The sequence below is a fragment of the Neodothiora populina genome (genome assembly GCF_041146345.1).
Source record: "Neodothiora populina strain CPC 39397 chromosome Unknown canker_contig_14, whole genome shotgun sequence".
NCBI lineage: Eukaryota > Fungi > Ascomycota > Dothideomycetes > Dothideales > Dothioraceae > Neodothiora > Neodothiora populina.
The window spans coordinates 198076-220337 of record NW_027191408.1 but is presented as its reverse complement, the minus strand read 5'-3'; the positions used below and the strand labels follow the sequence as shown (position 1 = coordinate 220337).

The 22262-nt window shown below is 50.4% G+C and overlaps 8 protein-coding genes across 9 annotated transcripts; 3 read left to right on the top strand and 5 right to left on the bottom strand.

Annotated features, from left to right (window-relative positions):
* Positions 1-253: 253 nt before the first annotated feature.
* AAFC00_002043 (uncharacterized protein) lies at positions 254-1225 on the bottom strand (the record flags this gene model as incomplete). The annotated part of the gene is made up of 5 exons (XM_069341313.1): positions 254-340; positions 391-756; positions 809-1037; positions 1092-1118; positions 1173-1225. 5 exons carry the CDS (start codon positions 1223-1225, stop codon positions 254-256), a joined length of 762 nt encoding a protein of 253 aa, XP_069201388.1.
* Positions 1226-2242: 1017 nt separating this feature from the next.
* On the bottom strand, positions 2243-2879 carry AAFC00_002042 (uncharacterized protein; the record flags this gene model as incomplete). Its single annotated transcript, XM_069341312.1, has 3 exons — positions 2243-2362; positions 2418-2608; positions 2864-2879. The coding sequence occupies 3 exons, from the start codon at positions 2877-2879 to the stop codon at positions 2243-2245; spliced, it is 327 nt and encodes a 108-aa protein (XP_069201387.1).
* Positions 2880-4296: 1417 nt separating this feature from the next.
* Positions 4297-4553, top strand: AAFC00_002041 (uncharacterized protein; the record flags this gene model as incomplete). The annotated part of the gene is made up of 2 exons (XM_069347719.1): positions 4297-4373; positions 4427-4553. 2 exons carry the CDS (start codon positions 4297-4299, stop codon positions 4551-4553), a joined length of 204 nt encoding a protein of 67 aa, XP_069201386.1.
* Positions 4554-6985: 2432 nt separating this feature from the next.
* Positions 6986-9857, top strand: AAFC00_002040 (uncharacterized protein; the record flags this gene model as incomplete). The annotated part of the gene is made up of 2 exons (XM_069341311.1): positions 6986-7074; positions 7145-9857. 2 exons carry the CDS (start codon positions 6986-6988, stop codon positions 9855-9857), a joined length of 2802 nt encoding a protein of 933 aa, XP_069201385.1.
* Positions 9858-10278: 421 nt separating this feature from the next.
* On the top strand, positions 10279-12593 carry AAFC00_002039 (uncharacterized protein; the record flags this gene model as incomplete). The annotated part of the gene is made up of 3 exons (XM_069341310.1): positions 10279-10791; positions 10846-12431; positions 12515-12593. The coding sequence occupies 3 exons, from the start codon at positions 10279-10281 to the stop codon at positions 12591-12593; spliced, it is 2178 nt and encodes a 725-aa protein (XP_069201384.1).
* A 1065-nt stretch (positions 12594-13658) lies between these two features.
* On the bottom strand, positions 13659-15771 carry AAFC00_002038 (uncharacterized protein; the record flags this gene model as incomplete). Of its 2 annotated transcripts, none has more annotated exons than XM_069347718.1 (3): positions 13659-15008; positions 15089-15262; positions 15388-15771. In XM_069347718.1, 3 exons carry the CDS (start codon positions 15769-15771, stop codon positions 13659-13661), a joined length of 1908 nt encoding a protein of 635 aa, XP_069201382.1. The 2 variants fall into 2 exon arrangements, with proteins under 2 accessions (XP_069201382.1, XP_069201383.1); XM_069341309.1 differs by having other exon boundaries at positions 15388-15390.
* A 916-nt stretch (positions 15772-16687) lies between these two features.
* AAFC00_002037 (uncharacterized protein) lies at positions 16688-19774 on the bottom strand (the record flags this gene model as incomplete). Its single annotated transcript, XM_069347976.1, has 5 exons — positions 16688-16897; positions 16956-17137; positions 17192-17300; positions 17354-19665; positions 19717-19774. The coding sequence occupies 5 exons, from the start codon at positions 19772-19774 to the stop codon at positions 16688-16690; spliced, it is 2871 nt and encodes a 956-aa protein (XP_069201381.1).
* A 281-nt stretch (positions 19775-20055) lies between these two features.
* Positions 20056-21819, bottom strand: AAFC00_002036 (uncharacterized protein; the record flags this gene model as incomplete). The annotated part of the gene is made up of 3 exons (XM_069341308.1): positions 20056-20101; positions 20159-20355; positions 20413-21819. 3 exons carry the CDS (start codon positions 21817-21819, stop codon positions 20056-20058), a joined length of 1650 nt encoding a protein of 549 aa, XP_069201380.1.
* Positions 21820-22262: the final 443 nt, after the last annotated feature.

The window sequence follows — 22262 nt, the reverse complement described above, 5'->3', positions numbered from 1 at the left end:
ATGATTTTGTATCATTGGCTTTTGCATTCCTAGTGTCTATCGTGAACTCTCCTCCTTATGTCAGAGTGGCACATGAAACAATAAAAATCACTATCCCCCAAGTATCTGACCGAGGATATTCCATTTCACGTTCCCCACTGCCTGTCGACCGTAAAGCACATTTGATGATTACTGATCTCAAATCCCAGCACCGGTGAATAATATCGTGCAACATGAGACGGTGCCAGATGTCTCCGCATGATCTCTGCCGAAATCACATCTCCCAGTCCTGGTCTTCATCAGAAGCACACTCGACGTCGTAGTCGGCATCTTCGGGAACTGGTGGAGGCAAACGAGGAGCCTGTAGTCATTAGCATCTCACAACATCACTTCGATGCAACTCTTACTTACGGCGCGGATCCTGGCCCATGGACCGGACGCGGTGGACCCACGAGATCCTCTGTCACTGATAGATCTGTTGGACACGCTCGGCAGACCATATGACTGCAAGGCGGAGCCGGTGCCATTAAAAGCTGGAAAGCGGCCGCTCCTGGTCGATAGTGGTCCAAGGGCCGTGCGCTCATAGTTGACATCACCTGCGTCGCCGAAAGTAGATGCCACGGAAGAACAGTCGGTTCTGTAAGAGTCCGCGAAGGCGGAACCATGACCGACGAGTGCCTGCGATTCCTCTTCCTGCTCATCCTCTTCCTCCTCGGTTCCATCCCTGATGTGACCAGGCATCGATTGCTCGCGGAAATACATGCAGCGCTGGCAGATCTGAACACGAAATCAGCATTTGCTTTGTATCACGAGAGGACAAGTTCCTAACCGCAAGATCCGGCTGGGTGCGCTGAGTCCTGCTGAACGCATTCAAACTCTTCGTAAGTCCGCATGGTCCATTGCACAAAAGCTCGGTAGGAGGCGCTCCGGTGTGCTCAAGGCAGATGAGTTGCTCCATTGCCTCTGCGCTATCCATTCCGCAACTCTGGACAACCCTGAGACGACTGCTTGAGAAAGCCGTTTGGGGCTTCAGAGCTCCATCTTCGGCGCATGGAAGCCTGGTGCTAGTCAGTAAGCAGTGTCAATTGCTTCTCAGCCGCGCGATCATGTACCTATCCGGGAGCTTGTGCTTCTCTCCTCTTCATGTGGTATTAGCGTATACTCCTCAGGGCCGTGTCGAAATAGCGGCGTACCTGTACTTAGCCGTGCCAACGTCACCCTTGGATTGATAGATTGATTTCGTCATGATGAACGACCTACAGTAGATAAAAGTCATTACCACTATCAACATCATAAAGTACCTTGGCTCTTGAAGGAGCTTGAGCACGCTTCGCAGGCTGGACGTCATCAGGTACTATAACTTACTTCACTCTGCGTCGTTGACGTAAGGCAGGTAGTTCGTGCTAACCTTGGTCTCGAATCGTCAACAGATCGGTGACCTTTTGATGACGGTAACCGTTCTGCTGCTCGTCACACTTTGTATTGATCGATGATCAAAGCAGTCAAGGTGGAAGGGAGCAAAGAAGGGGGGACAGTGGCAACCCTTTTGTCACACTGCTAAAGGACCCCTTGTCAGACAGCACACTTGCTTCGATACATGAATAATGGAGTGACCTGAAATGGAAATGAATTCAAGATACCCCAGGGTCCAAAGGACAGGCGTAGTAAAGTTTGCAGACGTGCTTGGTTCAACATGCTCATATCGGCGCGAGGTCGTGGAAAGTGCATCTGCGTAAACTGGGAAGCTGCATATGAGCCGCAGCTTCAGTTGAACCCAGGTGAACGGAACCACGGACATATGAAGAAGGGTCCGACATGTCAAATGTAGGTGAGACGATTGAGCCGTAATGCACTGAGCCAGGAATCATAAGACCCGGGTGGCTTCCCACTATCAAAATGTAGCCGGAATCTGGCAATAGATGTCGATGGTTAGTAAGGAGACTCTTGCACATTGTAGTACCTGGGCAAGGTGAGGTACCTTACACACAAACAAATTTTAAGGGTCCGCTCGGACTTGGCTCCATGGGCAAACAATGAAACCGACGAATGTCAGAGACCAAAAGGACAGAGAACCAGGTGAGAGAGAAGATGTGAATTATGTAGGTCTTTCGCATCGAGCGAACATCGTACACTAAGCGGTAGTTAAGACAGAAAAAGGACCCAATTTGTCCGCCATGCTCACATCGCCGCCAACCAAATCTAATGATCTTTTTTTGCGTCTAAGAGGAAAATAATATTACAGGAGAAAGTGGGTATGAGTCGTTTACTTGGTCTCGTCGCGGAGGAAGGTGATGAGGTCGTTCCTGTCCTTGGGCTTCTTGAGGCCACCGAAGGCCATCTTGGTGCCGGGAATGTACTTCTTGGGGTTCTCGAGGTACTCGAACTGTCACTTGTCAGCATTGTAATGAGCTCTACATACACAGACGAATGAAACTTACAAGAGTATCCTGGTTCCACTCAATACCCTTCTGCTTGTTGGCATCGGAGTAAGCGAAGCCCTCGACGGCACCGGTGTGGCGGCCGAAGAGACCATGAAGGTTGGGGCCGATCTTGTTGCCCTCACCCTCCTTGAGGTTGTGGCATTGTGCGCAACGGGTCTTGAAGAGGTTGGCACCCTTCTTTGCGTCACCTGTCAACATCACAATCAGTATTCTGGTTTGCTTTTTTATTCGTGTCCGCGATCAATGGGTGCTCGAGATGAAGGCAGAGGCGTCTCAAACTGCTCAGGATCGTGCATGAAGACGCGCACAATGCTAGATGGCTCTGCAGAGTTCTCTAACACCTCTGGAAATTGTTTGTTGACGATGCGCCACCTCCTGTTTCGAGAGAAGAATCTGGTGCTCCGTGGACTCCATGATCTGGGACAAGGAACAAGGTGGCTTACCGTCAGCGAAACCCATTATGTCTGTAGATTAAAGAGGTATGTGGAGTAGTGATATGAGGTTGAATTGGTTGAGAGCGAGAGGATGGTCAAGAGGCTGAGAATGTTGAAAGATGGAAAGAGAAAAAGTTGGCTCTGGACGGCGAATGACTTAAAGCGACGGGTCTTCGAGACCGACACCTTGGCCTCGACCAATCAGACCGGCCTGAATTATAAGTCTGCGGCAAAGACCGGAATAGCAAGCTTTGACACTCCGTCTACTGCGGCTGGATTACGGCGCTAGCTGTTTCGGACATCTCTGTGACGACGGTATGGCGAAAACCCGTGGTGCTGGCGTAAACACACGAGTTGGTCCTTACACCACCGTTATTACAAGACTTTCGTGTTCGACATAAACCAAGACTCGAACATTTACATGACTTGCGAATGCGCAAACCGGAAGTGAGCTCGTGCATTATCGCTGCAGGACCATTTGCTGTACATGGGAACCTGAAGATAATAAAACTGCATTGCATCAAATCATAAGTAGTCGCCACGTGAGAGATCTGGATACGATTGCTACAAAAGTACTTGTCTTGGAAGCAATGTATTTCCCGGCTAAATGGCCGCAAGCTCGACCGTCGGGGATTTCGTGAGGGAGAGAGAGAGAGAGAACGAGAGACACTGTACTGTACTACAAAGCACAGTGCTCGGCCTGCGCAGTACTTACTTCGGATAAACTTTTGTCGAACCGTCTCGAGTACTCCGTACAATGAACCAAATACCTGAGGTATTGTATGGGAACAAAGAAAGGAAAACCTGGGTCATTATTGGAGCGAGCCGGGGCATAGGACTTGAATTCGTTCGACAACTCCTGATACGCGAAGAGCGTATCTTTGCTACCGTTCGAGACACAAATGCTGCCCATGCGTCCAGTCTGTGGTCACAGGTCGGCGGAGATCATGGTCGCTGTCAGATGCTGATATGGTATCGTTATTTGTCAGAACAGATTGTGGTTGAGCTCAGTAGTAACCCTCGATAGCGATGTGCTCTCAGAGCAGAGCATCAATGTACCTAATTCCTCTCTTCCTTTCCTCTCTATCTCTACATACTTCCTGAGTCTCGGGACTCTTTGTGCAGTAACTATACTAATGTAATCCACTAAAGAACTTTGTTATACAACTCACAGCGATCCCGAATCTGAAGATCGACTATTGTGTAATTAATGCGGGTGTATTGAAGTATCCTAACGTGAGTGGTACCATTTGGAAATACTGCAGCATGCTCTAATGAACAATTTACAGAGAGCAACAGAATTGTAAGAGTTCACCACAGTTGTGGATATCCCGTCTCAACATCGACTAATCAGTGATATCAGTTCTTTCGAGGAATTTGCCTTCCATCTGCATACGAACACAATAGGACCCATCATATGTGCTCAACGACTGCTCCAAACCATGATACCCATCGGCACGATTGCCTTCATGTCTAGCGACTCTGGCTCTGCCCAGAGCTTCCGTGAGATGGAAGACGGGTATGACAAAAGTGCAGATTATGTGTTGCCGTACTAATCGGCCAATCAACCAGGTTTGCAGCCTACGCGGCATCCAAGGCAGCCCTGAACCAAGCACTTCGTCACATGGCAGCCGAGCTGAAGCGGAAAGATGATGATACGATCATACTTGCACTACATCCGGGCGAAGTTGCGACGTGAGCTATACCGGTCCCTCATTGCAACGAAGCTAATTGGTGCAGCGATATGGGGGCGATCGAGACTGCGTGGCAAGTGGAGGGTATCATCTCACCAGAGGAATCGGTGACCGCGTTGATCAAGGTCATCCAAAGCAAGGGCATCCAGCATAGCGGAACATTCTGGACTTGGGAAAACAAAGTAAGCCTTTGCAAGTTCGTACGTACCTAGATGTCACTGACCCCTGTGCAATCAGCAATACCCGTGGTAATGCGTACTTCATAGCCACATTGGATCCTGGATATTGCCTTATACAGCTTCCAGAATTGTCCCTTTTCGAGTGCAACGCTGGCATCCAGTCATGGCGTACGATTGTTGATGTCTTGGAGAATAAGTAGCAGCAATATTTTTCATAATGCAGACGATCCAAGTCTCGTCGCCCACCTTGCCTGCCTTCATCGATGTATCGCCGCTGTGATCGAGATATGCAGACGCCTCCCGCTATTGCTTCCATATCGCCTTGTGCTTACTTTCGTCCAGAGATGGCAAGATCAGGAGGTCTCACCTATCGACGAAGAGAGTGTGTTGGGCAGACATGTCGTACTTTCACAGGACGACCCTGGGAAACAGTCCTGGTCACCCGACTTCTGCGTTCTTACTTTGGCTGCAGTGACTTTCATGCTCTCTGTTGGAATGTCCTAAAGATTTGTATATTCACTCTGTCGATCAGCGATACTATGTTGTGAGATCGGCCGCTCGTCTGGCTTCCAGGTGCGGCAAACGCATGCATGATGGAGCATGTTTGCCTGGATGCTATTTTACTCTCAGATATTGATGTCCATGTGTGGATCAATATGCCATACCGCAAAGCCAGCAACTTCATGTCTGTTGGTAGATCGATTGACTAGTTCGACTACTGTTCTTTCCTGTTGGACGGTCTGTTATCATCACATTGCCTCGATAAGCTGGACGCGATCACTTGATGACCTTGTACTTACGGAGCACGTTTGCGATGCATCCTGCAATCGGATGCAGTGATACACGGTACAGAAAGGACGGCGGTCAGCTGATAAAGACGGTGAGAGGAGGTGAAGAACCACTCGTGCGCCACGTACTTTCAACGGTACAGTACGTTCCCATTAGCTACTATTGCATACGCATTCATCTTTTGGCCATTGGGTGAATGTCCAGATGTCGAATTGGTATTGCATATCGTCGTTCCTTCGGCAGTGCTAGAGCAACGATAGGCCGGTCGCAACACATTACGGATGATGGCTTACCCGTCGGGATCACCGCAGCAGTGCAAGTCGCAGCCACAAAATCTTACTTCATGTACCCGCAGAGATGCAGGAAAGTGCAGTACGATGCGGCAGGTAGTCGTTGCTTTTGTCTTGCTCACTGCATAATTGCGATCTGTTTATTTACCGGAAGTGCAGCCGCTTTCCAGACGAGTCTGCCGATATCCGATTATTGACTCCGTATAAGTGCAGGTACGATAGAGTACTGGAGTACTGGACTGACCGGTGAGGGTCTCGGGCCACTCCCACGGAGCCAGCAAAGCTTTGTGTGGTCGTACAGAACTTACGAAGACCTTGTTGCCGAATATTGTATCGGCGCCACTGGCGTGATTACCTGCAATAGCAAGAAGCACATGCATTGAACCACAAGCCTCCTCATGTGCAACATCTCACCTTGCCTGCCGCGAGATTGTTACAGCAAAGACATAATACCTTACCTCGTGTGTTCTTTTGCTGCAGAGTACAGTACATTCAGTACACTGTACGTAAGGGGAAACGGCCCGTCCCCACTGAAACATGCACGTCAGGCTACAAGATCAGGGGTAGGATTCTGTGCCGTGGATTCTTCCGTCTAGTATGAGGTGTCAAGCCAGAAAAGCGACAGGTAAAAGGTCATGACCCACGGGAGCTGGTGAAAGTTTCAATGTCACTGGTAGCAAAGCAAAAATAGAGCGGGTGCGGCGGTGGTAGAGAAGACGCCATCGCTAGGGCCGGCAAGCACAGCTTCCCGCAAGCAGCAGTGACCAGCGAGCCCAATCTTCACTTCATGCACGTCGTACGTTTAGCAGCTCGGTCTAAACAGAGGGAATGCAGGATCGTTTGTACTCGCTTCCTTGTCGTATTGCGCAAACGCTGGTGGCAGTCAAAAGGTCAAGTCAAAATCGGTACAGTACTGGCCACTGAGAAAGAGATCAGCAGAACAGTGCCGGCAACCACATCGCCGAGCCCGCGTGTGTAGCGCACTCCCCCCAAACATGCATGTGGGGGGAAAGGGCATCCTCTAATGAATACCTTGGGTATTATTGTTGCCAGGTTGTCTTCGTGCACTTTCCTTTACTTTCACCTGCATACCTTCTTGCCGTCCTCTTTTCTTTTCTTGTCTTGTCTTGCCCACCTGTAGACTTCCTTTTCATTTGATTCATGTAAAGCAACGACTTCATGGCGTTTCGAGACCACTACAACGACCGCTCACGACCACGACATTACGACTACGATAACACCAACGAGCACACACGGTATGACGCAAGGTCGGTCTTATCTTTTAATGTAATAATATTAATCAATGCTTCATAAATCTGACATTCTCGACGACAACAGACCAAATCGGGAACACGATACCTATGATGCCTTTCATGACTCACGATACTTATACACGAAACAAACACAACAACGACACAGAAGTCACAGTCGCCAAACAAGTCACCCCGAGAGACGAACTTGGCCCCCCCGAGCGAAGGTCGAAGAGGAGGACGCCGCTCTAGCCAAAGAGTTCCGACCCCACAAACCCGTCAGCGAGGATGCGGCTCAGTCTCGGGGCGAGATCGATCAGGACCCCATCATCATGGATGTTCCAGAATTTATTCCTGATCGTCGCTTTGTCCTGATGCCATCTGATCCCAAGGCTACAACAACTCCACCTACCAGCGATGACGAAAGAAGACGGCGTGGCCGTCGCAAGGCCCCCAAACTTGCAACTACTCTACCGGAAATGATGAGAGAGCCATCTCCCTATGCATGGACCAAACCTGCTTCCAACAAAGTGGACAGATCCTCGGGGGAGTTCTTTCTATCACCAGATACTATCACTCCTTCACTGCCGACCAGATTCGCAGACATTCCTCGGAGCGCACCTACGGGTGCTTCAGCTAGCGTTCCTCCTGTGAACCCTGCAGGTGATTGGTCCAAAACCGCCACCGTTGACCGGTCACAGCATCCTACAACAAGAGACGCTATGCCTGACCAAAATACTTCTGGATTTACTCGGACTGAACGGGCCAGCTCTGACGAGGATACTGCTCAACCCAGGCCGTTTGCCTCGCGAAGAATCTCGGAAAACACGTTCTCACATCCGGGTAAGGATGCCAGACGCTCGTCTTCTACCGAAGGTCATGCTCCAACATCACATGTCCCGCGAAGCCAGCCTACCTCTGCACCTCGAGTCTTGCAACATGAATTGCCTGAGCGACTTCGGAGACCCGCGTCTCGAAACACCACGGCCGCTCATAGCCGTGAAGCCAGTGGAAGTCATTCCAGACATGAGTCTTACGAGTCTTCGCCCAGGCGTACCTCGAGTCGCTATCCGCCTTCACCCCCAAGGTCTCCCCGACTGAGAGAAGAGCGTCTCAAAGGAAGCCCGGTCGCAAACATATCGACCTCGAGGTCTGGATCGCGGACAAGTTCGGTACAGTCTTCGCCACAGCCGTCTCCTCACCTTTCGAAGTCATCCATGACCGCAGATGCGTTGTGGGGATCATTCGCCGCATCGACCGCAGCAGCAACGGCTGCAGGCGCATTCCGTCCGCCCAAGCAATCGTCGCGACTCTCGTCGTCCTCGTTGCTAGACCGTGCAGAGCCGCCTCGCAGCGTACCAACGAGCTACCCTGCGCAAGCGTCGTCTCCTCTGCCGTATCCCGTAGACGACAGACCTTTTCAATCCATGCCGTCCGAAGAGGATCATCAATATGTTCATCCGGATCAAGATACTGTTGCGCAGCCTGCATATTATGAAGCAAGCAGACCATCGTCATCGCACGGGAGCGTGTCGTCAACATCCCTACCCACTAACATCAGACGACCGCCTTTGCCATCGCGAAACTTGGCCTTGCAGGACTTGTCATCCTCGCCAGCGTCGCCACGACCTTTTATTTTCAACCCCGTCGGACGGCCCAAGACCGTGTCAGAGCTCAAAGCGTTAGCCAGAGCATTGCCGCCGTGTCCCAGACAAGCGTACAGCGGTCGCTTCGATGACTGGTACACCCTTGATGGTTGCCCCGGCTTCGACATCTGTCCCAGTTGCCTTGATACGGTTTTCGGAGAGACCCTGTATCGATCTTACTTCCGACGTTCCCCGAGTCGTGCACTCATAGGCAAAGGACTTCAGGTCAAGTGTGACTTTGCCGATGCATGGGTCAGGCTGGCCTGGCTGTTGACATTACAAAGAGAAATACCATCCCTCGATCTCGTCAAGGCCGTGATCAATGTCTGCCTTCCTGACGGGTCGGATGAGGCATGCCCAGGGCCACAGGCAGCAGTGCGTAACTGGTATTCGATACGCAACAGGAGCGGACACTTCCTTCGCGGGTTTGCAATATGCTCTGCAGACGTCAAAAGGCTGCAGGTCTTGTTTCCAGGCTTCCAGGAGCTATGGCAACCCTTACCCATGCGGGCGTCTTGGTCGTATGGAGACGACTTAGGAGGATTGAAGCGGACCTGCTGCATGCGTCCTGCACTGAACAACAGATTCCCACTTTATATTGATACGCTCGTCGAACTGCATGAACCAGCTTATCGAGCCTGTCGCATGCCCGATGCCACAGATTTCGTTACACTTGTGCGACGAAAGTGTCTGGTGCCGGAATGCACACGAGACGACATGATCCGCGACGGGCGATGGCATTACATACCGTCTTTGCTCCCTGCTCTGACGGTCTGTGAAGATTGTTTCGACGAGGTTGTGCTACCTGCATTCGAGGCGGACTCGGATGTAGCTATGCGCTTCAACCGGGAAGCACAAGAGGTGTGTGGCGAAGGACGTCTCGGATCATCGTGTCAGCTATACTCCTCCAGGATGCGCGGTGTTTTCGAGAAAGCGGTCAGGTTGAATGATCTGAAGTATCTGGAGCGCAGAGCGATGCAAAGAAAGGAAATGGAGGAGAGATTACAAAAACGGGCCATTGAGATCAACAAGTTGAAGCAAGAGTTGCAAAGGGACGTGCAGGTCTACGGCACTGATGCCAAGGCTGAAGAAGACCTCGATGCAATGGAAGCCGACCTGCGTACCATTGCTGGCAAATGGATCAGTTGGGAATAGCAGGACAGAGATATACTACGCGGTTTTGTCGCGGTGCCACCAAAAAAATTCATATCCTAACTCTATGCATGTTAATGCCAGGGTCTTCTGTTAGTTCTCGTGCAAGTGATACTAATTAATTCCTTGTGACTCGGTCTTTTGTGACCCCAGACACGAGCTACTAGTACTACTACGGCAAGGTATGACTAGCAGTGCGGGAGAGCGTCGATTGATCGGCATGGGGAAAGGCCGAGGTAGTGTGGGGTGGGCAAGGCGAATGTTATTCGCATGTGATAGTCCATATCGGTAGGTTAAGTGGGATATCTACAGTAAAGGTAGGTGGCATTCTCTTTTCATGTTCATCCAACATCTATCTATCATTCTTTAGCTCATGTAGAACATCTTCCGACTGTCATCAACAAAGGCCAATGGAGACGGCATCATGGCGGTACAATCAAAGATGTCCCTGCCCCTGGGCTTCTCAGACAGCTCGTTGAAGCGACTGGTGAGTGACCTCACGAGTCTATATCTGAAGCACCGAACACGTGTCTCGCGAGCCATCTATATCAGTCTGTTCGTCGTACTGGTCAACCGCATCCGAAATGCGATAAAGGAGCAAAAGGCCGCTGCACAACGACTGGCCGAGGCCCGCAAGCGTCCTGGTTTTGGCAGTACAGAGGGACATGGAAGGAAGAAGGTCGAGTTGAACAGAGAGTTCTTTCGTAATCTTACCAGGCTGCTGAAGATATGCATACCTGGGTGGAAGAGCAAAGAGCTGAGACTATTGATCAGCCATAGTGTGTTCCTCGTGCTGAGGACGCTGATCAGTTTGTATGTCGCCGAGCTCGATGGCAGACTTGTATCAAGTCTTGTCAGAGGTAAAGGCAGGGACTTTCTTGGTGGTCTGATATGGTGGATGATTGTGGCTGTTCCTGCCACTTTTACTAATTCGATGGTGAGGCGTCTTTAGATATGTGATGTGTTTATGGATACTGACTCGATGTCTTAGTTGTCGTACCATCAGTGCAAACTGGCTCTGCAATATCGCACTCGTCTCACGAATCACATTCATCACAAGTACTTGTCAAACATGACCTTCTACACGCTCTCTGCTTTGGACGACCGGATAAAGAACGCTGATCAGCTTATCACGGTGGATGTTTCCAAGTTCTCAAATAGTCTCGCTGAACTTTATGGAAACCTCGCAAAGCCTGTCCTGGATATGATCATATACAACTATTCTCTATCAAGATCAGTCGGCGGTGAGGGTCTCTTCGCGATGGGATTGCTTGTACAGGTTAGTGCGAGTGTCATGCGAGCCTTGACGCCGCCTTTTGGCAGATATGTGGCAGATGAAGCTCGCCTGGAAGGAGAGTTCCGCTTCCAACACTCGCGCTTAATCGACTACAGCGAAGAGATCGCGTTATACAACGGACACGAAGCTGAAAAGGATTCTCTGGACAAGGGATACTTTACTCTCATCAAGCACGTCAACAGGATACTGAGGCGTCGATTCTATCACGGTGTCATGGAGGACTTTGTTATCAAGTACTTCTGGGGCGCACTGGGCCTGATGTTGTGCAGCATTCCAGTTTTCTTTAAGGTCCCTGGTGCTGGCAATTCTAGCACAGGTGACAGAACCGAGAGTTTTGTTACGAATCGTCGACTGCTATTGTCCTCGTCTGATGCCTTTGGAAGACTGATGTTCTCGTACAAAGAGATATCTCAGCTCGCCGGCTACACGTCAAGAGTCAGCACACTACTCAACGTCATTGCAGACATACAGCGTGGTCATTTCGAAAAGGCCTTGGTGAGCTCGGCCTCGACAGAAGCCAACGCTGTGGTCCTTTCCGGTCGCGGAGAGTTGACCGAAGGTGATGACATCGAATTTGTTGACGTGCCCATCGTGAGTCCAAATGGAGATATCCTGGTCCCAAAGCTTAGCTTTCACATCGGACCTGGCGACCATCTCCTGATCGTCGGTCCGAACGGGTGTGGTAAGAGCAGTCTCTTCCGCATCTTGGGCGGACTATGGCCGGTCTATGGTGGAAGTGTACGCAAGCCGCCCGCAGAGGACATCTTCTACATTCCCCAGAGACCGTATCTCTCTCGAGGAACATTGCGCCAACAGATCATATACCCCGACAATGTTGCCGACATGCGCAGTCGAGGCGTCACTGACGACGATCTGATTGCCATTCTCGAAAGCGTCCAAATCGCTTCCCTTCTTAACGTTCACCCTCGCTCGCAGACCATTGATCCTTCATCTGCAATGGAGAAACACAGGCACACAGGTCTAGACCAAGAAGCAGAGTGGCCGGACTTGCTCAGCACGGGAAACCAACAGCGCATAGCAGCCGCCCGACTCTTCTATCACCGACCACAATACGCAATCTTAGACGAATGCACGTCGAGTCTGACGCCTGATATTGAGAAGACCATGTACGACGAGGCGAACCGACTGGGCATTACCCTCATGACCGTGTCGCACCGACGCAGTCTATGGCGCTATCACGGGTGGATTCTGCAATTCAACGGACAAGGAGGATATGTGTTCACACGACTAGACGCCGAGAGCAGATTGAAACTCGAGGAGTAAGTTTCATGTCCCACCCGCCAGAGAAAGAAAAAGACACGTACAACACGTGACAGATTGCTGACCTTTTTGCCACCTGTAGCGAGAAAGACGAGCTAGATCTCCAGCTGAGAGCTGTCCCCGACATCGAAAGACGCATCGCTGAACTATCTGCCGCTTGATCGATTTCCCGTCACCTACACAGCAACCCTGTTCGGACACCATTCGAGTTTCGACACGTTCATCACCAAAATGACCTTGGTCAACGTGCAGTCTAAAGCAGGGGACGTCATCACATGTCACCCCATTCCTACTCGGGTCATTCATACGGACGACATCAAACAGAGACATGGCATGAGTGTGCGGCAATTGACGAGTCACACAATCCTCGGAAGTTCCTCAAAGCGTACAGCACTAAAGCAGTACCATTAACACCACCACCACCACCACCATCACCACGGCCTTCCAACGCTAAACCGCCAGACATCTTCAGTTCACCAGTTGATGGAGTATATACGGAGAGAAGACCCAGGAAAGTCGCGAAAGTCAATATCGCCGGGATAGCCTTGGCTTGTCGTACACACCCTTAGTCTCTGCGTGTTTGGCAAAGTCAGTACCCGGTGAGCTCGGCGGAGTATGGCGAGTTTTGGCGAGCTTGCTGAAGTATGGCAGAGTTTGGCAGATCTCGGCGTAGTCTGAACGTTGGCGGAAATCTAGCAGGTCTGGCAGGTCTGGCTGGGATTTGGAGGTTGGACGCGTAGTATGCTCGATCACAGATAGTGGAGTGGAAGAAAAAGAAGAAGAAGAAGAAGAAGAAGAAGAAGAAGTATAGCAAAGCACTTATGTGACTACATACATGTGAATTTCACGGTATTGAGGAACGAGTAGAAAACGTGAGAGGTGATTTAGGATCTAATGAGTGCATGGAACAGATAAGAACCGAATGGGTCCTGAATCCAAGACTAATCCAAAATACCAATTCGACAGACAGTCGTGGACGAAAACGCCCTACTCTTCTCCTCGTCTTCTCGTCCACTGATGTAATTGTTGGTTTGGGCAAGGAAATGGACACACAGTCTTGAACTCAGAAGTAATAAAGACATCAAAGACATGCGCTGCGTTGCTCGTCTTGATCGTAGGCGACCCTGTCCACATGCTCCCTTCCCCAATCCGAACTACAAAAGATACAATGACAAATTCTTCTCCCCACAGACCAAACTTACGAATTAAACAACTCTCCAACCTCATTAAAACCCACCAGCGCCTCTAACCCTCTGCACAGCGCCGACAACGCCCTTGGCCCAAGCGAACCTGCCCGCATCCTTGCCAATCGCGCCCTCAGCCTCGTTGCCACTCTCATCCCTCCAAATCCCGTCCTCCTGGCTCGCCTTACCATAGACCCTCGTGTTCTGATTCCGCTCGATCGCCTCCCTCCATTGTCCCACGACCAATGGACTATCGACCATGATGTTGATTTCCTGGCTGTGGAACCACGTCTGCGTGTCCTGGTTTCCATTGCCCATGATGCCGACTGCTTCGTCAACAATCATGAGCTTGATGTGGCAGGATCGCGACTTGAATTTGTTGTGGATGGGCAGGGTCTGGTCTTTGCCTACGTAGTAGTGCACGTGCAGGTTGGATTTCGCGGACGGGGAGTCGGACAGGGAGGTGTAGAGTTTGTTGGCGACCATTTCGTTGTGCCCGCCTTGGAAGGGTAAAAGCTCGCCCGCGTCGTTGTACCCGAGGCAGACGTAGTAGGTCACGGTTACGCCGCGGCGGCATGCGGCGGCGAGTTCGGGGAGGAGGGGCGAAGCGTTGAGGTCGGGCGTTTGGATGAAGATGGAGGTTTGCGCGTTGCGGACTGCGGATAGGAAGGCTTCGTTCTGGGGCACGAAGACGCCGTTGTGGTTGGTTGCGCCGTAGGGTTTGCGGTTCACCATTGCTATGGGGAATGGGGCATGGGGAGCGTGAGGAATGTAAGGGGTCATTTGCTCGGTTGGTGCGTATTCTGGACATGTCGCTTTACGGTCTTTTTGATGGGTGGAAAGATTGAGATGGGCGGTGACTAGCTCTACGGAGGTTTCTCCCTGACGAGGCGTCATTACCGAGTGCATGCGGTAGACCTCGCTTGCGATATCGGGATCGTAGTGGGGATCATCGAAGCAGTGGAGAGGTAATCGTTCGTAGCTGGTCGTATCGGCTGGCATGACAATCCTGCCTTGCGCGTCATGCAAGAGTTGGAAAGAAGACTCTTCGAAAGTCGGCGGGGTTTTCTCAGCAGCGGGAAACTGTATCATTGGCAGAGGCGGATTGAGAGAACGATCCCAGGATATCAAAAGTGAGTCGTATAGCGAGTCCACAATTGGTCCTTCGACATGACACATCATTTCGAGATTGTCGTTGTCTTGGATATTGTTGCTTTGGACAATACCGATCTTTCGATCCACGACCATGAACTTGGAATGGAACGTACCCAGGACCGCACGATGATAATTGACTACCTCGAGATCCAAGTTTGGGCAATCCGATTTCGAGGGTAGACGCACGTTCGGTCCGATATAGATAGCCTCATCTACAAGTTGATGTGGGTCGAAGATCTAGAATTGAGTAGCATGGTCAGTATAACACTAAAGGAGCACGCCTTATAGAAACCAGCGGTCTGCTTCCTTAGACTGACCTGCTTCACATTTCCACGATCGTAGATGATCTTGACCACGACTCTCTCCCCCCTTGCGGCGGCCCGTCTCGATAATTCTCTCAATGCATCAGTGATAAGCTTGGATGCATCCGAGTCCATCCAGTAATTGGTAGCCAAGAAGACCTCTTTCTCAGCCCTAGCGATCAGGTTTGACTGGACTCACATGTCAATCAGAGTTCGAGAAAACTATCACTATCTGTATCTGCACAAGGTTTGCTTCACAGATATGAGAGCAGAGTGTATTAAAATGCTCAGGAAAATTAGGGAACAGCACTAACCATGTGCCTGCATATGTCCGGTAGGGGACCAATAACCGTCAGCGGCATCACACCACAGCTTCCCACCAACGAAGGTGAACAAACACCCATGAGCGGATCATGCTCAAGGGGCAATAAACTGTCATGGAATACTCGCAGGAACAACTCGCTAGGTCTAGTGGATCCAAAGTTGCCGCACTCATAGGCACGTTCAAGCTCCTGTTGGGAAGCTGGGACGCGATTTGTTGGAGAGCGACCTTCCGATATGGACACCTCATCGGGGTGGTATAGCTGTTTAGCTGCTTCGCCAGGACTCAAGGAGGAATTGGTCGCTAAGAGGGACGAGACACTGTCTCTGCTGCGACACAGATTGTAGACTGTGTCTGATATCTTGCAATCTGCCATTCTTGCGTTTAGTGATGTCGAGGATATCAGCTAGGGAAAGAGGTGGGAACGAGAAGAGAGATTTAGATTATGAATTAGAGTGCTAGCGATTAACAAGGTGTCTGGAATTGTGTAATTATAGGTTAGGCTTGTTTCCAGCTGCACTACAATAAAAGAAAGAAACGGAGAGGGCAATGGTAAGTAGCCAAGAAAAATCCAGGTCAATATCTGTTCGAGTCAGAAGGATTTATATATCATGGACAATTTACAGAAGTGGATAAGCAATAAGCAGGTTTTCTAATGCCCATATAGAGACGGCAAAGACGGCATGATGAGTTGATTGTAAAAGAGGAGTCGAGCCGCCCTAGCTCACGGTCAAATAAAGATACAGGGCATGCTCGCTAGCCTGTGTTATCGAGGTACCGAATGACGCAACGTGCGTCTAGGGCTGGGCACGGCCTTGCCAAGTAAGGATCAAGCTTTCCAAGAAAGCTTGACATGGCATCAGATTGTTGATCACCTTGGCTGCACATTCGAGAATGGTTATGCCTACGCTACAAGTGCTATTCATATTGGTGGTGAATGATGTCTTCCGATGTCACAAAGACTCTTCTCGAGGGGCAGTACTTGAGTATGCAGCTGGAGACTGAGAACATGGAGAGCAAGCCCAAAAGATTTCTGCAAGGCGCGAGGAAGAAGAGCTTGTCGTGAAGTCTGGGTCAGATTATCTATCTGTTCGCTAGCTCGGCAGGTTGATCCCTGCTTCTTTGGAGATCCCCGTACTGATGGTACATCGCAAAAGCTACAGAAGTCGGGACACACAGGTTTCATCCACGTGTGACATACGTCTTCATGCGAAGCCAGTCCAAATGGATAATTGTGTTTAGACTGACGCGTCATTCGGGAGTGCAACTAGCATTCCTGTTCCAACTATAATTCAGATTTCGCATGCTTGCATGCGCAACCATTTGTCTTGCAGAGCTGCATGTAGGCTTCTGTCATTCCCAGCTATCATAGCAAGGCTAAGTGCATTCTCGGCCCATGTGCGGCTTTTGTCCTTTTCGTGTGCACAAAACAGATCGACAGAATGGTTGAAAGCGCTTGTAGCGAGCCACGCAACCTCGTCTTTGGGGTAGCCGTTCACGACCTTTTTTGTTCCTCATTAGCAACCGCATCTTCAGTCATGATCGAGGATAAAAACCTACTTCGGCTGTATTCGCTTGACCCGCTATGGCTCTTGCATTTTCAAGGCATTTTAGTGCCATCTTCGGGTTGATCTCTAACGTCATCTGAAACAGGCATCTTATCCAGCGAGATAGCTTCCGTACATCTCGATTATGTTGCTTCCAAGACGCGTTGATAATTTTCTCCATTACAAGTGGGATCTCTTCCATGAGGTCAATTCATCGTAGATTCCGATCTTTGCGCATACTCGACTTACTTGCTTGATAGTGCGGGTCTAACTGCTCGTTGACGATGTGAGTATGTATATGAATAACGACATCTGCAATCGTCCCCCAGCGGGTGCTATGTTGTTGTGCTAGGCAGAGCTGTTTTGTCAGCCAGCAACAGCAGAGATTCACTTTGCATCAATGCATCTTACTTCAAGCACTCGATCGAGGTCGTTCCAACTCCGAAGCTTCAATAGAGCCTCTAGATCATATTTCAAGAGTTCGAAGTCCTTGACGATCACGTCGTCACGAAGTTCGACATCAAACTCGGACATTTTCGTTCCTTGCCGGTAAGATGTCTGAAAGGCCACGACTTGACGTCGCACATCAAGGTAGAACGACAACGAGTGCTCGACATTGTCTTCAGACCTTGCAAGTACTACTAAAGCTGATGCATGTACGAAGTGGCAGAGCAATAGGCGATACTGGAGTCTTTTGTCGCTGTCTTGCTTACTTTCGCAATGTAGCAGCTCTGTAAAAGCGCTGCAGACGGTCATGAAGCGAACTACCAGTTCAAGTCGGATATCAGCGAGATGAGTAACCGCCAGATTGTAGCTGTAACTCGCGAACCACTGTAGTTCTGCTTCATACCTATCATTGGGTATCCCGGGCTTTACCTCTCGGAATGTCGATGCCCGAGACATCGCATCTTCAAAAGTCTTACACAACTCCGATAATGCGGTGAGTTTGTCCATTTTTTCCTTCTCCATTTCAATGATGATCAACTTCATTGTTGATCGTAGCAGGGCCGGTAAATAGATGTTGATTCGCGTGCTTGTACTGTGATGATCTAGGACTTTCTGTAGAACAGCTATGGCTTGGGTTCTGTCGCCAGACTGCTGGGCCTCCGAAGCGCACGCATACAAGAAAGATGCATCTTTCGTCGATGCTTTCACTACGCCGTCAAGTGACAGTGCAGCAAGATCGGCATCATTTGAGCGAAGGGCTACTTTGTACATGATATAGTTTGTGATAGCAGCTGCTTTTCCACTCTCGGGCATCTGAAAATACGCCGCTCGAGCAGCGATTGCATCTCCTGTTGTGAGGGCGTGGAGTATCATCTTCCGGCTCAGCTTAGCTTTATTGAGGTTGCCAGCCTTTGCAAAAAGCGGATGACACGCAAGTCGGCACCATAACTCCGGGCTTCTATCGTGTTGAGCTAGCGGTGTCATATCAACTTTCCTCCACAGAAGGCTTTGAGCTGCGTGTGTTGCTTCAGGGCTAAATGGTCGTCCAGTGCTTTGCAAGATCTCATCGAACATGTTCTGCAGAGTATCTGTGAAATTTGAAGTTGGTTGTACAGAAGTGAGGACCAGTATCTTGACAACAGCTACTCTCTCGAGCCACTCTTGGTTGCCTGTTTCGAAGATTCGCGGGAGAAGACAATCGATCGCTCGGCATGCTAGATCCGCGCTTGTAGTATCAACACTGCTATCCTTTTCGTTTGCTTTTCGAAGCTTATGTATCAGGTGCATGATCGTTTGGAAGTTGCTTTCAATCATATGTGCTGTCTGGATGATTCGACAGAGGACACTGAGAAAGGCTTCGGTGTCAACGGGGATCTGCGTGGAGAACAGATCGAGCTGTAGAAGACAAGTCGACATCTTGAATTCCGTATCTTCCACCTGTAACATAGACAGCATGTCAGATGCTCTGGCCAACGACTCTTCATCTTTCGACGCAATCAGCGCCCGTATCAGCTCACTTAAGACAGCAAAACGAAGCTCGCAAAAGTCAGGGCTAAGTGCCTCAGCATCTAGAGTGTCGATACTGTCACGGCTTCTCTGCAACCATTGCACAGCAACAGAGTTCTGTTTGTTCTTGAGAGCCTCCTGACCAATCTCATAGAGAAGATCAGCCTTCTTCTCGACAAGCTCAGCAGAATTGCCAAGGTCGCCCCTAATGATAGCCTTGGACAGCCAGTACTCCACGAGATCGTTGCGGCCATTCTTCCAGGCGAGACCGCCACGAAGCAGGTAATACTCGGCGACCAGCTCCTCAAGAATGCCATCCGTGACTCTTCCGGCCTGATCATGTGGATCTGCCTTGGGTTTCTGTTCCCGGTCTTGTGTTTCCACATATGAAGCTGCGCGCTCGAACAATCGACCGCACAGGTCTAGTTGGTTGCGTTCGATGCACAACTTCCCAGCTTTTAGCGCGACACGCAGCACCCGTACAAGATTATCAGTGGATCCATGTCTGCGCTTATGGAGAGCTTGATATGCCATGTCGAGTAGATAGAATGCGAACACTCTGAGCTTGGGCAAAAATGCCATGGTACCGAAACTTTGTTGCCGTAAAGGGATCGAGGCATTCCATAGCGATCTGCCGAGAGTTTCGAGCTCTTCGATAGAAGACGATGTCGGCACAGGAAAAGTTTTGCTGAGGTGCTGCCCAAGATGTTCTTCTGTCGAGGAGCCGATGATACTGTTGTCGAGCTGCTTCTGGAGCTGCGACGCGAAGCCTAGCATGTTGTTAGCGCAATCAGAACAGGAGTCTGAATCACCCTTGATACCCAATATCGCTGCGACTCTCTGCTCTTTCTCTGTCTTTGCGCTGAGAGGCGGGGCCATTCCTCCAAGCTTTGTTTGTGAAAACAGTATGTGTTTATGCGTAATCTGTGAGAGTGTGGTCGGAAGACAAGTCACGATGCACGTTCGCGGGTGAGGAAGTCGGAAGGCGCAACAAAAGCAGAAGGCACAATGGCACCCAGTGTGACTGCCTCGCGTAAGGTAGGCTTTCTCAATATATACTTGATGCATTTCATGCATTTGCTGTGAAGCGGAGTACGGTCAGTTATGTACATTATGTAACTTTACTTAATGCGCCATAAGCTGTCACATTCAGTCCATGCCTACTCGGGCTGTATAGGCAGAAAATTGCCAACTATCAAACAAGGACTGGCAAGAGACCTGTCAGCGCACGTTCTGCTTTTAGAAAGGTCTGGCCGCACTTACATGTTATGGGTATCTCGACGAATAGTAAATGAAAAACAGCAACGCAATAGAGGATCTTTTGCGTTCTGGTCCGGGTTCTTGATGGAGCAGCTCGTTAGGATTGCCTTTTGGTTAGGTTGAAAGGCAATTGCGCCAAATTTCTCCCAATAGCTGACGAGCGAGTCTTCAGCCATGATCTCATGCAAGGTCAACTTGCCCTGAGCACAAACAATTAGCTCTGTTTTTTGACATGGTAAGCCGCACTGGATACTCACGTCGCGCAGGTCCTCGATGGGCACGTGTATTAACTCTGCCATCTCCTTGTTCCCTCTATATATCTCCCCTGTGCGCCGCCAACAGCAAGCCGGAATAGCCATACTGGCAAATACTCGATCATATTCCATCAGCGTGCGTTCAAACCACATCTCTACAAACACAAGCTGCATGTCGGTGAGACTTTGCATTTTCTCCCTGAATTTCGGCCGGAAGTTTTCCAGTTGTCGTAGGATCTTTTGACGTGAGCCAGGACGCATGTTGAGCTCCATGTATCTGTTGAGCCGTGCATAGCCCTTGACATAGTTGAAAGGCTTCAACATTCCTGCGTCGTACTTGGCCTTCAGTAGCTTATTCATGCGTTCCTCTGCGGTGTCGTTGCCTGCCGGATCTGCTGCGGTCATATAGAACTTGTCTTGCGCTTTCGTATCGACGGGGTTCACATTTGACGACCCCGTCACCTCCCCCGCGGATGTGTTTTGTGGTGGGCCCATAGGTTGATTGCTGTTTTGTCCTCCTGTAAGGGTCATGCTATTTGTGTTCATGAAATTGTTGTTGTTGTTCATCGCTGCAGCCGCAGACAATAATGGATCGTTGAACAGGTTTGGAGTATCCTCGCCATATAGCGCACCATCATCCATCAGACTGTTGCTAAGAAAGTCACCCAAGATGTTGTATTCGTTGGACATTTCCGAAGTGTTGAAGGAGTAGTTCGGATGAATCTTGTGCACTTCCTGAAACTGATTCAAGGATTCGAGATTCCAATCGCCAAAAGTCGATGGCTGCGACGCATTTGACTGCTTCTGCAACTGTCTGGGAGACGAAGGTTTGGCTTGCGACAGTGACAAAACCCCCATGTCATTCGCTCCAGGCTTTCCCGAGCCCATATCGTTGAACGAGCGTATCTGCTCTTGATTCCGCACCCCAATATCCAGTGGTTTCGCATCCGCCGGAGCAAGTTCAGGCTCGCTTTTCGCGCGCTTGTTCGGTTCTCTGGGCTCGTCATGGCACAAGTGCCCGATGTCCCTCTTGATGCATCTCGCGCATGGCCGCTCGAGGTTGCAAGTCATATGCGAACGCCTGCAATAGACGCAAGCATGATTGACCTTCCGTCGCTTCTTCTTTGGCGGCCCGCCCTGGTCGTTCTCTGCGTTGTCGGCGCTCGTGCTCGTGCCGTGATTGACTTCGCTTTTCGGGGTTCCTTCGACGTCTCCGCCTCGCACGGGCAAGACATGTGGTGTCGATGTTTGTCTGTCAGATCCCGTTCCATTCCCTTGCTCGTCGTTCATTCGTTGTTGTTGTTGTTGTTGTTGTTGTTGTTGTTGTTGTTGTTGCTGCTGCTGCTGTGGCTGGCTCTGACCATTCGTCGCCGTCGCATGCGGCTGACCTGCATCAGCTTGCTCGCCCATCCCTACAAGCGCCTCGAATTTCGCGACGGGCGAAGCATCCAGATCCGGGTCGTGAAAAGACGCGCTCTCTCGGATGTGTTCGTTTGCGTAGTAAGCAGAGTCCGTGTGAGCGCGCGCGCGCGCAAAACCACTTCTTGGTGGGCGGGGAAAATATACTTGTTGCTGTATGCGCTTATCGCGTCGTCGATTCACGAGTCGTCGGTTCACGTATACAATAGGCGGGATACCTGCACGCCGAGCTGCTGCTGCTGCTGCTGCTGCTGCACATACTACACCTGCATTGCCTTCTACTGTGGTACAAAGGACTCCATCCGCCTCGCCGTGTATCGCCCGTATACCCGCGACTGCAGGAGCCAGACACCACCGCGTGGGGTCGGAGTCCTTGGCGTCGACTCGCTCCCGAACGGGCCGGCCAGAGAAAATCCAGAGTGGATAAGGTAACA